We start from the raw sequence: 16,022 nt of genomic DNA on the forward strand, positions 1-16,022 counted from the left end.
ATCCTTCTCCGGCAATGCTTGACGTTCTAGACTTCATTACAGACCGAGGGGGTGATCCGCAGAAAGTGCGAGAGAGCCAGCGCAGAAGATACGCCGACGAAGGTGTTGTTGATGAGGTGATTGCATTATACGAAGATGCTCGAGCGAGTGTGTCAGAATGCCCACCAGTCAGAATTCTTACCTGACTCAAATCCCAGCAAAGTATGAAGCATCTCAGGTTAGAACGCAGATCAATGGCGTACAAAAAGAGATTGGACAGCTGAAGAAGGTTTGCTACGAACCTTGATTGAATTCTAGCCTCACGTCGTGGTCTAACATGGAGGCCTAGGCCAAACAAGACGCAACGGAACGGTTGGCACGAAAGGCAGAATTGGAGAAAGAGGTGAAGCGGATAGAAGATCTTGCCGTGGAGAAGGAGAGACAACGTGATTTGAAGATCAAGACCATTGGAAACTACGTTCACGACTCCGTTCCCATCGATAACAATGAGGTTTGTCCATTTTCCGGGCTACAGTGTCCATACGTCGGGCTGATCGTCCCAGGACAACAACGCTCTACAGCGGAAGTGGGCTCCAGAAGGGGTGACAGTGGAGAAGAAGGATTGCCTCTCTCACCATGAAGTCCTTACGAGGATAGACGGCTATGACCCGGAAAGAGGCGTCAAGGTTGTTGGTCACAGAGGATACTGTCTGACCGGCTATGGCTTGTTCCTCAACCTTGCATTGATCAATTATGGCCTGGAATTCCTCTTCAACAAAGGCTACAAGCCAAACCAGCCTCCACATTTCATGCTGAAAGAAAAAATGGCCAAAACAGCACAACTGGAACAGTTCGATGAAGAGCTATACAAAGTAGTTGAAGGAGGAGACACGCCCGATAAGTATCTAATAGCAACCTCTGAACAACCGCTCTCCGCACTGCATGATAGCGAATGGATGAGCGAGAAAGACCTTCCAATCAAGTACGCGTTGGTCCTCGCTTTGGTGCAACACGACTGACGTGAGGTAGATATGCCGGCTATAGTACCTGTTACCGAAAAGAAGCAGGTTCCCATGGTAAAGACGCCTGGGGGATCTTTCGAGTTCACCAATTTGAAAAGGTCTGTGTGTAAATACTTTTCGTTTTGCATTACACTGACATGAAATCCAGGTTGAACAATTTCTCTTCACCAAGCCCGAAGACTCCTGGCAAGCATTTGAGGACATGATCGCTGTGGCAGAAGAATTCTACCAGTCTTTGAAGCTTCCATATCGAGTTGTTGCAATCGTCTCTGGAGCACTCAACAATGCTGCATCGAAGAAGTATGACCTTGAGGCGTGGTTTCCATTCCAAGGAGAATACAAAGAACTCGTTTCCGTCTCGAATTGTACAGACTACCAATCTCGAGAGCTGGAAATACGGTGTGGACAAAAGAAAATGCTTGATACCAGGAAAACTTATGTGCATGCCCTCAACGGCACTTTGTGTGCTGCAGAAAGAACATTATGCTGCGTCCTTGAGAACTATCAGACGGAAGATGTCAGTCATTTCTGCCGTATTCGGAATGGCCCAGCTGACAGATACAGGGCATTGTTGTCCCCGAAGTACTTCGCAAATATATTCCCGGCGCTCCTGAATTCCTCCCATTTACAAAGGACCTGCCGAAAGACACGACCTCGCAAAAGGTGAAGGCGAAGCAAGTCGGTAGAGGCACTGACCAAGTACAAGCCAAGTCAACTGACGGTGCTGCAACAAAGATGCAAGATCTGAGGGTCTGAGTTACGGAAGGAAGAAGCATTGGTCAGGAAAAGGGCGTTGATTATCAGAAAAGTTACGATAGATACCACGAGGCATAGAGAGCATGAGGACACGATAGAAAAAGGACACATCAACCCCTCCACCAAAAGGACGGCGCTTGTGCTACAGGAGATTCTGCCTCCCCTGTGTTCGATGCCCACATTTGTCTTGGAATTATTGGTCTGCTACTTTGTTACTGCTGAATTGGAAAATCTGAACTATGCTCTGAACTGTTTCTGATCGGCCGGAGCGGCCTCTGGTCGGTCGGTGCAGTCAGTGGGTATACATCAATTTCGAAACCCACAAGCGCTGCCAGAAAAGAGACACATCAACCACTCCACTAGAAGGACAGCGCTTGTGGGTTTCGAACCACACTTAATTGATGTATCCCCACTGACTACGATATGACGCAAAAGTCGTGATTACAAAATGTACTCCGTACAGCTATTTTGTAACCGCTGCCTGAACATAGCACCCGACATAAGGGTACGGAGGAACATGTGCACCCTTAAAATGACGCCATCTTCAAGCTCCGCGGGGCGTGGTTAAAAAAGTTCCTGCCCCGCGGCGGTGTTCGATAGGAACGTCGCTAACTTTTTTTCCTGGGTACATCTTTAGATGCTGATCTATATACCTACCATCCCTTTAGACTGACATAGACCACACTCCATACTTGGACAACATACATATCTGAAGGTTAGGTTGATCCTCTACACTATCTCACTACTCCACATACCTTGCGCTCGAGATGCCCCCATCAGCCCTGACGGAGAACATTAAGATACAAAATGCCAATGGCGATTCGGCACGACGCGAAGTCTCGAAAAGTCAGGGCATGTCGGTTTCGCCGATTGACTCATTCCATTCCCCCCTTCCCTCGGCATCATGGGGAATGCACCACAAAAGGCGACCTACCGACAGCTTCAGGGCCAGCGCTGCGGGGACTGCTCCACTGGCAAAGCTTTTGAAGCCCTTTAAACAGGAGGACATCAAGATCCTACTGCTAGAAAATGTGAATCAGACTGGAAAGGATATCTTGTCGCAGCAGGGATACCAGGTTGAGAGTATAAAATCGTCGTTGCCAGAGGATCAACTCATAGAGAAGATAAAGTGCTTTGCGCCCCAGCCCCTGTCTTGTTCCAGCTCGTGCTAATGCCATGCCAGGGACATCCATGTTCTGGGAATTCGTTCAAAAACCAAGCTGACCTCACGAGTCCTCTCCCACGCCAAAAACCTGATAGTGGTCGGCTGCTTCTGCATCGGCACAAACCAGGTTGACCTCTCTTACGCAGCGCAACACGGGATCTGTGTCTTCAACTCTCCCTTCTCAAATTCTCGCTCTGTTGCGGAACTTGTTATTGCTGAGATCATTACTCTAGCCCGCCAACTCGGCGACCGCAACAATGAGATGCACCAGGGAACCTGGAACAAAGTCTCAGCTAAGTGCTGGGAAATTCGAGGCAAAACTCTAGGTATAATAGGATACGGCCACATCGGGAGTCAGCTCAGCGTGCTCGCCGAATCCATGGGGATGGATGTGATCTATTACGATGTGGTGAACCTGATGGCGATGGGCAACGCTCGACAAGTCCCAAACCTCGAAGCTCTCCTATCCGCCGCTGATTTCGTCACGTGCCATGTGCCTGAACTTCCGGAAACAAAGAACATGATAGGCGTCGACCAGCTGGACAAGATGAAAAATGGCAGCTATTTGATCAATGCCAGCAGAGGCTCCGTCATTGACATACCCGCTCTAATCGACGCTAGCCGAGCTGGCAAAATCGCCGGCGCAGCTCTTGATGTCTATCCCGCTGAACCAGGCGGAAATGGGGATTATTTCACCAATGACCTCAACACTTGGACTGAAGATCTACGATCACTGAAGAACTTAATACTGACACCGCACATCGGTGGGTCAACCGAGGAAGCACAGTCAGCCATCGGTATCGAAGTAGCCGAAGCACTGGTTCGCTACGTCAATGAAGGGGTCACCTTGGGAGCTGTTAATATGCCGGAGGTGACACTTCGGTCCCTCACCACGGACGAGCCGAACCACGCCAGAGTCGTGTTCATCCATCAGAACGTGCCGGGAGTGTTGAGGAAGGTGAATGAGACCCTGGGAGATCACAACGTGGACAAGCAGATGTCGGATTCGAAGGGCGATGTTGCATATCTGATGGCCGATATCAGTAGTGTGAAGGAAGGGGAGATTGCGGATCTGTATAATGAGCTGGAGAGACTGGAAGGTGAGTACATTTCCAGATTTTTGTCACCTGTCATCCCTATTCTGCGGGTGTCTTCTTGGTCCTAAGCAATCAAGACGTACCTCTGCTGACCGGTCTTTATGCAGCCCGGGTCTTGACGAGAATATTATATTAATTGTATGAGCTTGCCGTGATACGATATCGGGCGTTCTGGGACCGGTCAAGGGCGTTGCTTTCATTCAACTAGAAGAGGTTCTCCTGACTCAACGGAACCTGGATTTCGACTTGCGTATTTCGAGCCCTATAAAAATATAGACAGCGCCATGTCCGGATCTCCTTTCAACAACTAGGTCTTTGGTGAGACCAGATCCTTCAACATTGCAGAGCAAGATCAGATAACGGATTTTCAATGCCACCTTCTAGAAGGAAATCCATACATAGCCTGCACTAAACAACGAAAGTCCTTTCCTTTCCTCTCCGTTCCACTGCATTTACAGCGTGTAAACATTCAAATCGCTTGGCGCAAAAGTTTTTCAATTTCCCAACATATCTAAGAAGGAGCACGCACGGATTTTCTTCTCGTCTCGAAACGACGGCCGGCGAAGACACCTTCCGAATTTTTGACCTGTCAACGCTGGACCGACATTTAGACGCTCATGTGGATATCGCACTACAATACAAAGCACGAATGAGCATCACTGAATATATGTCCCCTTATCCCTTCCCTCGGTGGACAAACAGGAAATCCTCTCCGTCACAAGCCTGCCTTAGCCCATCCCACCTGACATGCGAGATGGGCAGGACAAATTTTGCAAATTGCAATTGCAATTCCAAATCCCTCCGTTCTCAACTTTGTCTTTCGTCCCACGGGTTTCCCGTAGGTGGAGCGTCTAATGAGACCTGACGACCAGAAATAAACTAGGTTGAGCTACATCTTTTTGTTCTCTCTCTTCACGGAATCCGGAATCATCTAGTTTACGGAGATTTTTTTGGTTGATGCATTGTTGTTATCTGCTGTGCATTTCATACCCACCGCCGGCTCGAGCGCCTGTTTGCCCCATTGATGCTCGGTCGAAGATGCGCGTGTAGACGTCTGACTTGGACTCCTGCTCTGCCCTACCCTAGGGATCGAAGGGGAGGGGGGGGTATTGATGTGTATATACACGGTGTGGCTGGCTGATGGAAGGGATCGAGGAGGCGGGCGCGGAGCAGGAGTAGTGAGAAGAAGGAGGAGGTCCAGCTGGGTAAGGACGGGATGGGGTCTTGTAGAGCGTATCGGGATGGGCCGAAGAGAAAGACAGAAAGAAAGCAGTACAGCATCAAATGGTGCGGCAGCGAAGACGGTGATTGGTGTAGCGTTTTCAGGGGTAGGTAGTTAGTAGTATTGATGATAATGGAAGAGACATCCAGGGACGTGGGCATCTTGTAGACGAATCAGGATGCCTGAAAGAGAAAGAGAAACGGCAGCATGAATGGATGGATGCATGGATGCATGGGGCGACGAAGAACGTGATTCCTAGTGGTGGTGTTCCCAGGACAGGAATCGGAATAATAATCATATCCCCAATTTTGGATCTTCATTTCAGGGCCTTTTTATGTTTTTTTCTTTCTTTCACCCCCGGACCTGTGCATAAGCGAGCGAGCAGAAGAACGAAGAAAAATATCGCAGCAATCTGCCCCCCCCCCAACCCCCAAACCTGGCTTGATCTGGTCAACCCGGCCAGCCCAAAAATCTGCTTGGGAAACGAAGAAATCTTTGCATCTGCTTGGCAAGTCTATCTATACATGCTGCACATGGCTTTTCGATTGGTTCGGCTTTCAAAAAGAAAATGTGTCCAGGCCGAGAGAGATAGCGTGTGGTTGAGAAAGTTGCGTAACGGGCCTCGGCCCCTGGGTCATGATGCTCCCTTTTCTTCTTTTTCTTCTTCTTCTCCTCCTCCTCCCCCTCCTTCCCCTCCATCATCCTTTGTCGCTGCTTCACCATCAACAGCGGCGACGATGTCTGGGAGAGGAGGAGGAGGATTCGACTTCGATTTTGACACGTCTTCAATCTTCTCACCCTTCAGAGCGATCGTCGAGCTAAGCGAGATGGCGATTTTCTTCTTTCCAGTTGCTGTCCCAGTCCCAGTCCGCATCCCACTACTACTACTACTACCACCACCAGCGGCGTGTGTCTCACCATCTGGTGAAGTCGAAGAGCGCTCGTCTCCCTTCCCTGCGCCACCGTGACCCTGACTCTGACCCTGGCTCTGTTGTTGCTGTTTATTCCTCAAAAGACTCTTCTTCCTCCTCAGCCCAGGAAACGAAGACGTGCCAGTACTGGTAGTACTCGAATGACTACTCGTGGAGTTTCGCCGTTTGATACCTGTCGACAACTTACTCAGCTCGTCATCCTCGTCCTCATCGTCTTCTCTTCTCCGCTTCTCGAGAATCTTTTCTGGGATATCGGGGGAGGGCTGGAGTCTGCGATGTCCACTGCTGCTACTACTATTATTGATACTTTCAGGGCTCGTGTTCTCTTTTTCGCTCGTCATACTCTCCGGTGTACCGGGAGTCTGGGGTGTTAAGACCGGTGCAGAGCCGGAGCCAGAGCTAGATCTGACATCCATATTCTCGTCTACAAAGTCATCCTCGTCCTCCGGGTAGTCGACTAATGGCTTCCCACCTCCTCCGCTCATGGGCGACGTATTAGCACCAGTATTAGATTTCGCTGTGTTTCCGTTCGGGAGACCTCCCATTTTAAGCCGATGTGAATGATATTCGAAGCGATCCGAGCGGACTCTATTCACGTCTTCGCGGTTCACGGGACCTCCTTCTTCGTCGTCATCCGAGGTATTGAAGTACTCTTCTTGTGCCGAGTCCATTTCTTTGATACCTTGCCATCGGTGGCCGCCGTTGATATGGTTTCGCGCGGTTGATGGTGATTCGTCGTCTTGACTGAAGAGCGTTTGCCCCATGTCTGCGTTATAGCCTTGCATTTGCTCATAGCGATTGATTAGATTTTGGAATGTATCAACATACGTAATGTCTTTTACTTTGTCCCGATACTTCTCCACGACATGTAAGATAACGTTCTTGATGTTCTCGCGCTTGATGAATTCGAACATTTCCAGACAGGCGGAGTTCAACAGGTTATCTCGAGGCATCGTTTCGATGACGATGTCGAGGATGAAATCGAACGTGCTATTCTGCATCATTTGGTTGACGTAGAACTGGTCTTGAAGACTGACACAGGTCCGGAAGAACTTGAGGGCTGTGAGTTTTAGAGGTTTTTGTGATACTCGGAGGAGTTGGGCCACCCTTGCTGGCAACTTCTCGGAAAGTACGAAGTGGCGACTACGTATCGAATGTGATCGGACGAAGTACGTAAGAATCTCCACTAGGTGCGTATGTAGAGAGACTTCTTGATAGGTGAAATCTTGCATGGTCTCTCGGTCTTTGAGGTCTCGTAGGGGGCGGAAAAGCCTTTTGCATGACCCATCGAAATGGTCCTGCGCAAACTGCTCGTTGGCTGCCTGCGAAGGTGAAATTTGAGGCTGTCGGGAAATTTTGGGCATGAATTCTCCTCCATTCCTATTTCCTGGAGTTTCCTGTCCAGGGGCCTGAGGGTCAAGCAGAATCTTGATGGCGTCAGCAAGCTGGTTCTTGACACCGAGGTCGGTCTCAGCGTGCAAGAGTTCGATCATGGTGTCGGTAAGGGGGGATTTCTTGTCGTGAACAGCTTTAAGCATATATCCCCGCATCATCATCGGATCATGATCAAGGAGCGCAACAAGAATATCGATACCAGTAGTTCTCATGGAGGGGTTGGGGTGTTTTATGGCAAAAGTAATGACGTTGAAAAGGCCGTGGCTGATAAAGTTGGCGAACAAGTTTGCCCTTGCTGGAGCCTGGAGATTCTTCGCAATCGCAGCGCACTGATGCAGAAAGTGCACCGCGTCCTCTCTTCGCTTGATGTCGTGATTTTGGGCATCGAACACGGCAAAGAGCTCTTTCAAAAAGCTTGCGTTGCCTTGCAAGTGCTGAACAATGTCAACCTGATGGAAGAAGATGATCGAATTGAGGACGGAAAAGGTTGGATCGTCCAAGATCCGTGCCAGGACCACATCCTTTAGATATTGCAACCTCCATGTATGATGAATCTTCTTTTGTATCACCTGGTCTCTGATCGGGACAACCTCTTTGTAGCGCGTCGTATCGTTTAGATATTGTCGATGGTTGGCTTTGTGAGTGGGAAAGTCTGGATCATACTCGAGCGCACCAACAACACCGGTTATGATCTCGTCTGTCACCAAGTGCTCAATGATCGCATTGTCGTTCAACAATATCAACGACTTCATAACGTTGCACAGTTTGTGTAGATCCTGCAAGCTTTCCAAGTCCTCCGACGTCTCCACCAAGGGAATGATCTTTGCGACGTAATCTTCTCTTATAAGGAACTTTGAGAGTGCCTCGCGTCCACCCGGTGTACTACTCGCGATCCGGATAACATGCTCGATATCAGGCAGATTTCCAAGCTCTGGATCTGGCAGTGTTATCGCGTTGGAGAAGCTTTCCATAGCGTCGTCAGAGAGCGCATCATCTGGGATAAGGCGATATTAGCACCAAACGCCTGCGCGTTCGTCCAGCGTCCAACGTACCTGGATTCAATGCTTGTAGCGATTTCTGGACATGGTTGAGGTACTCCCTGTTGCCTGGTTAGATCCTTCAGACCCATAATTGTAACCGTTCAGGAAAGCTACCAGATCACGAGACAGCCTTCAGCTTCTTGAAAACTCAGCGCCATATCAGTCCCGTTCGGTTCCGTCCATACTATGAGTGTGTCTGCGCCCCCAAGGTCAGCTACCATTCTTATGATGCGTTCATAGGATAATGACCTTGTTGTTTCTGATAAGCATCCTCGCGGCTAATCTGCGTGTCGAGCAGCATGCGCTCTGGGTGATCCTCGGATTCAACATAGAGACGAGGTTCATCCTGTGTCGCGCGAAGTCAGTGGTTGACCCACCATGCAAGTATATTATGCGCGATATAGAGAATTTTGCGTGACGTATCTCGGTGACTTGGGATAGAATGCTCACGTTAACGAGCTGGCCGGTACAGAAACCGGTGCCTCGATCGAACCAGTCGCTTTCTTTTAACTCGTAGACTTTGACACGCTTTCTGTCGTTGGCTGCTGGCACCTGCAGTGCCATTATGTGGGTATAGCAGCGTCTCTTGCCAGCATAAGCAGGGAATAGCGTCTGCTGGCAGAGAGCTGGTGCTTGTTGATTGGGGGTTGGATCGCGTATCTAGACTTGGATGGCGTCACAAGCCTCTGCAGATTAGCCGCGCAGGCTGCTGCCGCATGCGCCTCGGGCGCAAAGGTCGTGTCCGGTAGATGATGGTGGATGATCGGGCAATGATTATAAGATGATCTCACGCAAGGAGATGGGCAGTAGTTGAGGTCTCATCGAATCATCATGCCACTCCGAGGATGCCTGCGAGGCTGATGGAGAAGAGATTTGGTGAGAGTTGGTCGTAGGCGCTCGGACAATGGCTTGTCCAGAAGGCGGTTACCACCAACAGCGCAGTTTACCGTCCGTAGGCAATTGGCAATTGCTGAGGAGTCTACCGAATACTACATGATGTGAAGTTCAATCTACATCGTCGCCGACACGTGGATTGGAGGTCAACGGTCAAGATCATCATTGGCGAGGTCAAGCTTTGAGATGGGCCATATCAGCAAACTCACGGTGAGCCTGATTAGACTTTGTACAAGGACTGATGGTGGCTGTGGGTACGCACAGGCGCACCAGCCACAGACATGATGTCACTGAGTTAGGCTCCACTAAGTTACGCTATGACTTGCGTTCTCATCCGAAGTTGTGAGGTGGCAGTTGATGATCGGGCCGGGATATCCGCCTGTGCCTGACCCTGGAGACCCAAAATATCCTCTCTCTGGATCTGTATTTCTTAATGGAATCTACCAGTACGGGAGGAGGCATAAGTACCACTAGCTTCAAGTTAGAAATTCTGTAATTTGTAAAGCCTTGACACACTGTACTTTACTGAAACAACGTTAGTCTGAATGGTTCTCAGAACAGAGCCAATCATCATGATTAGTGAGGGATCAAGATTTATGATAGCTCTATGTAGTAGAGGACGCTGGATGCTTGTATCAAAAACTAGCTATCACTAGCTCATGTTAACAATACTTACGCCTCCTACCGTAGTACTGTATCCCCTCCGTACCCGAATTGTCAATTCAGTGATTACTAGAGGATTCACAAACTTGGTTAATTCATAGGCCGAAATCGATTCTAATAAATTCATCATTATTTCAGTTTGAATTCTGCCCTTAGGCAATCAAATGCCCCTTAGTTCTATCGAATTGAACGTGTTGCAGACCTTATTCGAACAGCCTGTCGAAATGCCTATGTACTCTCTTCTTATATCATAATTAATGAAGTAATAATAGCCTTTAAGGGGCGTTCAAATCATACAGTTAAGCTTAAGAATAAGCTAATTTCTGATGGTTATAAGCTATAATGCATTAGCGACTATGAATATATCTAGAGCTGTGTTACGCGGAAGTCGTGCAACAGGGTATGGGGGTGCTATAGAGATAGCGGAGAGTCACGAAGAAGCTATAGAAGGCAACTGTATGACTATGTCAAGTGGGTGTGTATCAAGATGGCTGAACTCTCTAAGTGCTATAGAGGCGAGGATAGAGATATGACGCATAGAGCGCCAAGCCTGCCCTAGCCCTTAGCCCTAATGCCCCCTCTGGGCCATTGTGCAGGTTATGTCGTAACAAGCTGGCTATTTCATTTAAGAATAGATGGCGTTAAAACGTTTATAAAGAGTTAACAAACGCAGTGACCACAGCAATAGGGCACAGGAGCAAATTTGAATACTGAAAAAAGCGCTTTTCTTGTATTAACTTACGCGCTTGTTTTACGCCTTGTTAGGCAGCTGCTAAAACAGGATTTCTATATCTATCTTGATAACCTCTTTCTAAATATATTAGTAGCCTAATGTCTTCTGGTGATAGGTATTTACTATATAGGAACTACACGAAAAAAGGCTGCTGGTGTGCCCTTATAACTTCAACGCTATCTTAACAATAATAGTGAGCTTCTCTAGGATTCTATAATAGCATAAGTCATTGACAACAACACTCTAGCCTTTATTTAGCAAGATAATAAGGCTGTTTGTGCTCTTACAACTGCTCATAGCCTCTACTGTATAAAAGATTAAATTTAACAAATGCGCAAATGCCCTAAAATCTCCTCTGAAAATTAACGTATCCTTGATCCTGTATTTAAGGGCTTACCCTTTAAGGATCTCTTTATTCTAAGGGCTATTAATAATTATAACTATTATATAAAGGGCGTAGATTAAGCGGATCAGTTACAAGCAGCATTTACTTGTTATCAGAAGCAGAGTTATCATACGCAAATGCCCTTAATCTACTTCCTTATTAATGTTGCCCGCGTTAACACGTATTTGCTATGGCTATAGAGTTCTGAGATACATACAGCAAGCGCTAAACGTACATATAGCAGTCATAGAGATTTTGTGGAGGCCCTCTGCACTCAATTACTACATTCGGATGAGAAAACCAAGAAGGAAGAAGAATCTGACCTTGTACCCCCTGTAGTGCTTCAAAGACACCATAAGCACATACAAAAGAAGTCCTCTGGCCGGTGTCAATGGGGAAAGTCTCATCCGCCAGGTTGCCCACGTAAAAGAGCGCCCAAACGAGCATTTGGAACAGATACCACGCGCTCAGCCAATAATGGCATTTCTACGACTATTTTAGGAGGCTCATACACTCATTATGAGTGCTCAAAGTGCCAGGTTTGGCTGTGTATCGAAGGAGAGTGCTGGGCACAATATCACCACTCAATTGGAGTTAATTGTTAGATAATACGGCCTCAAATGGCTCAAATAGGGTGTTTGTTGACATTTTGACCCCCCCCCCGCAGTGATCGACAGTGCTAATTGACAATTCTACACCCCTGTTCGGGTACGGAGGGGATAGTTGTGCCAGCTCCTGATTCGATGTACTCCGAACACCCTGATGTTCCCCGGATGGCCCTTGACCTTCCCCTGGGACCTTCGGACCCATGTTCCGAAGATCTACGGAAGCATTCCACCTAGCTATGTAATTGCCCATCCTGTTCCACCGTTTTTCTCGTTTGGTTCACAAATCACCATACATATCATATCTAACAAAAATGAATCATTGATGCAACTGGACTGGTTGTAGAACACTACGCCTTTTCTACCCGCTCTATTGGGCAAGCAAATTTCGAATCAGAACGCTCAACACTCTTACCTGTGATCAAAACCAGATAACCGACAATAAATGGCAATGACCTCTTGACCATCGAATCGATCAGGGCAAAGATTATCTTGGTGCTGGGAAGTGGAATCGCAATTCGATCCAGCAGTGAACATACACGTTTCCTGACAAACCCGCAAGGAAAGGTCCGAGTGGCCATGTAAGCTGCTGCATGCACAAAAACTATCACCTCGTCAGGATGGTGCCTATGACAACGACAACGACAACGACAACGAATACAACAGCCAGGTGAATGTGCGTTAAAAAAAGCCAATACAGATTTCTAAGACTACTATTAGTACCATAATGTCTTCGCTAAGAGCAATACTGATCTACTAGTAGTGCACCTAGCACTATTGGCCAGAATCTGATGAACGTCCCTAATCAGCATAATGATTTGCGAGATGGCTGCTTCCAAATCGTTCATCACCTTTGTCATACCAGCTTGTCTTAAGCGAGGTTTGGTATTGGAATGTTCTAGTCGGGAGACTTTTGGTTAGGTGCGGACTGCTCTATGTCTTGCTCAGTACTCTGTGTTTACGTAGTGTGCAGCACTACGTGGCAGCAGATCAGGGCCCAGACGCTGAGCTGGCATCTTAAGCGACCCGACCGGGTTAGCGACAATGAAACCTTCAACCAGATTTGGACGGTGAGTTTGCCGGTTGTCCGTGATTGGATTTGAGCTCGATTGAACAACGCCTAGACAGAAAACAGCCCAAAGCTCCGAAACAGAAAGCCACCAAGGGAATAGCGGAGTGTGGCGCTGGCCTCAACTGTCAAAACTGGAACTCAATCTTGTTGGGCCGGAGCGAAACCCAATTCAAGCAAGCTTACCATGATTTCTAATGCCAACCAGTCAAAATCCACCCACAAACCCTACATGCGGGATTCTTATCGTTGTCTCACTCTCACATGCGCCTGTATGCCCACATGAGAGATGATGTGTGTCTCATTAGGGCCTTGGGGTCTTTCCAAAAATACGAGAGCAGATAGCGAACTGTCTTGTACTGCAGGGTGTCAAGCAATCACTTCTCAGTCGTCCTAGCTGTTGTTCCACCCGATCCGTACTCGATCAGCGGCAGCATACTACCAAAGATCGAAGACACTGATTATGCAGTGTGCTTGTACTCCTCCGATAAGACCAGCACGACAAGAACCAGGAGGGGTATGAGAGATTGAAAAGCATACTACCTCCAAACTATCCGGAATTCGGATCGCTAAAGACGTCGTCGCGACTTTCGAAAGCAGTTCCATTTTAATCGTGGCTTAAACGACCCAAGGCTGCGGCACGTGCGAGATCCCTTGACTTTTGAAAGTGTGCTAGTCCTGCAACTACCGTATGACTAACTGATCCATTCGATGAACTTGCATTTTTGACAGGTACAGCTTTAGACTGGTGCGGAACTCTAAAGCACGAGACATTACGGAGTGTTCTGCCTCTCAACTCATTTCTGTAGCCGCAAGATCCACTTCTACATCTCGTTTTGGATATTTCTGCTACCGAAGTCCCATCCACCTTGTTTTGTCATTGCTTTGTGTCGGTGTTTTTATTCCTACCCGGTCCCTCTCTCTCAAGCGTTCCCGAAGCAATACATCCTCGTCAGACTTCGGAAATGTCGATTTTCAGCAAGCTACGGAGAGCCAAGCAGGCGGCAGACAGCCAAAAAGAAAAGAACAATGCTGCTGCTGAGACCAAACCGAAGCCAGCACCATACAAACATATTCCTACACACGCAGCAAGCGATGCTCTTCTAGGAGCGCCTGCAGGTAGAAGAGAAGAGGACAGAAAAGCCATCCTAGCTCAGCATCAAAGAAGAAGTCAATACAACCTCAGTCGCAATCCGAGCTCGCTATCGAATGTCACAACTCTCAATCGCGACCAAAGTTTCACCTCCCGAGATTTTGTTCATGGCGGAACAAACCAACGGAAAACTGGCTCACGGGACTTTGGATCAGCCTCCAACGTTCCACGGATGGGCCATCTCACATCGCCCGGGACCCCGACCGCTTCCTCTCTGAGAAGCCAGCTCCAGCCTAGGGAACGCTCATCTGGTAAAACGATTATGCGAAGAAGTCGTATTGACGCAATTGACCCACCGCCTCCCATGCCAAATATGACCGGACATCGACCCGTCCGTGCTTACCCCAACGCGGCGTCTCCCACGAAAGACGTCAAGTTCCATCTGCCCTCAAGTAGAGGTGAGCTTCCTTATGAGAGACGTGTGTCGTGTACATTGAGCTGATTCTTCCGTAACAGGAAATTCTCCGAGCCACAGCTCAGAAGAAGGTTCCGTTTTGTCATCACGAGACTCTTCCTGTCAGTCTTGCCTCCTAGATCTTGTCAGAAATTTAGCTAACCCAAATCTCTAGTCTGTGAACCGAATGCTGCAACTGCTATCCCAACCCGTCACCCACGCAGACCTTTGACCTGGGAATCCTCCGGTCACAATTTCGTTGATCCGAGCTATCGTCAACCACCACATCCACATCGGAGCTCGAATCGCACGGTGCGGGAAGCTCCAAGACTTTCTGCAGTATCCACAACACCTGGTCCTTATCCTTCTTTGAATCCCACCACACACCGCGTCGAGAACGACCTTGGTTTTATAAACTTCGGGCTTGACTCTAAAGACATGGGCTTCCCTGTTGCGGCCCACTAAGGTGTTGGAATCATTGGGGCTGTAAATCTTAAGGGCGTCATACGACCAAGTTTCCGTACACTATTCGAAGAGGTTCAGCAACAACGCGGTACTTGGAATGGTCGGTTTCGGGTGGGGTTAAGCTTTCCTGGGTTTTGGTTGGGCGCGATATTATGGCTTTGTCTAGTGCCTGGAGGTTCTCTTCGATTTTACCAGATCTTATATTAGAGCGTACACGTAACACAGCAGCTTCCCGGGGAGGGGGGTTTCAAAGGGGGCCAGGTCAATTCGTGTGATTTCAACGGCGACCTTTGATCTTCTACTCCGTACACTCGGACGAACCTTTCATCCTACAACTTTCGAAGCCAAGGCAGAAACAAAATAAACATGCAGCCACCTGGCGAATTTAGGCCTTCATCATGACCAGACCTCCATCTTCAGACGCCACGCGTTGCATTTCCAGCCGAACTACTTCTTCCAAGCACACGGTATGGACCCTAGATTATGCTGTCCTGGACACCTACGTAATAGTCCCAAAGAATTAGAGACTTCTTTAGGAACGGTATGCCTACTCGATTGCACGCACTCATTAACGAAACGATTCCGTCACAACGCTCATCTCGCTTATAATTCCGAACACGCATCACTATCACTATCACAAACTCTACGATCACACTGACGTTGGACCGGATTACGGGAGGCTCGATGCAACATCCCGGTGCCCGTGCTAACCGAAGAGCCATGTGCCAACTACGCACGAGGGTGTTCCAAGGAATCGTGTAGTTAATTTAACAGGTTTATGGAATACCAATCAACGCTATCACGCCGCAAATAGTTACGCCATATGGCTTTTTGGCGACGCTCCTCCGAGTCCTTATCACGACACCGCTCAGTAGCTAGCCCTGGTCGACCACGTTGGGGGTGGGATAAATATTGTGAGGCTGGTATTAGTAGCGACTAGTTATGATACAGTGCCACACATTGTGATCGGCCTTGATCTACCTTCTTGGCGTCCTCTGTATCACTGTGTGACTGTATTTGTACGATGATAGAGCTGACCAACTAAGACCCACT

The 16,022-nt window shown here is 48.3% G+C and overlaps 3 protein-coding genes across 3 annotated transcripts; 2 read left to right on the plus strand and 1 right to left on the minus strand.

The window, feature by feature from the left end:
• Window positions 1-14: 14 nt before the first annotated feature.
• On the plus strand, window positions 15-1,757 carry EPUS_03347 (Serine-tRNA ligase; the record flags this gene model as incomplete). The annotated part of the gene is made up of 7 exons (XM_007805170.1): window positions 15-147; window positions 198-268; window positions 329-490; window positions 543-961; window positions 1,009-1,099; window positions 1,150-1,518; window positions 1,566-1,757. 7 exons carry the CDS (start codon window positions 15-17, stop codon window positions 1,755-1,757), a joined length of 1,437 nt encoding a protein of 478 aa, XP_007803361.1.
• Window positions 1,758-5,875: 4,118 nt separating this feature from the next.
• On the minus strand, window positions 5,876-9,172 carry EPUS_03349 (uncharacterized protein; the record flags this gene model as incomplete). The annotated part of the gene is made up of 5 exons (XM_007805171.1): window positions 5,876-8,562; window positions 8,621-8,667; window positions 8,723-8,804; window positions 8,858-8,954; window positions 9,059-9,172. The coding sequence occupies 5 exons, from the start codon at window positions 9,170-9,172 to the stop codon at window positions 5,876-5,878; spliced, it is 3,027 nt and encodes a 1,008-aa protein (XP_007803362.1).
• Window positions 9,173-13,922: 4,750 nt separating this feature from the next.
• Window positions 13,923-14,969, plus strand: EPUS_03350 (uncharacterized protein; the record flags this gene model as incomplete). The annotated part of the gene is made up of 3 exons (XM_007805172.1): window positions 13,923-14,508; window positions 14,567-14,626; window positions 14,680-14,969. 3 exons carry the CDS (start codon window positions 13,923-13,925, stop codon window positions 14,967-14,969), a joined length of 936 nt encoding a protein of 311 aa, XP_007803363.1.
• Between the last annotated feature and the right edge of the window lie 1,053 nt (window positions 14,970-16,022).

Source organism: Endocarpon pusillum (genome assembly GCF_000464535.1).
Source record: "Endocarpon pusillum Z07020 unplaced genomic scaffold scaffold4044, whole genome shotgun sequence".
NCBI classification, from domain to species: Eukaryota; Fungi; Ascomycota; class Eurotiomycetes; order Verrucariales; family Verrucariaceae; genus Endocarpon; species Endocarpon pusillum.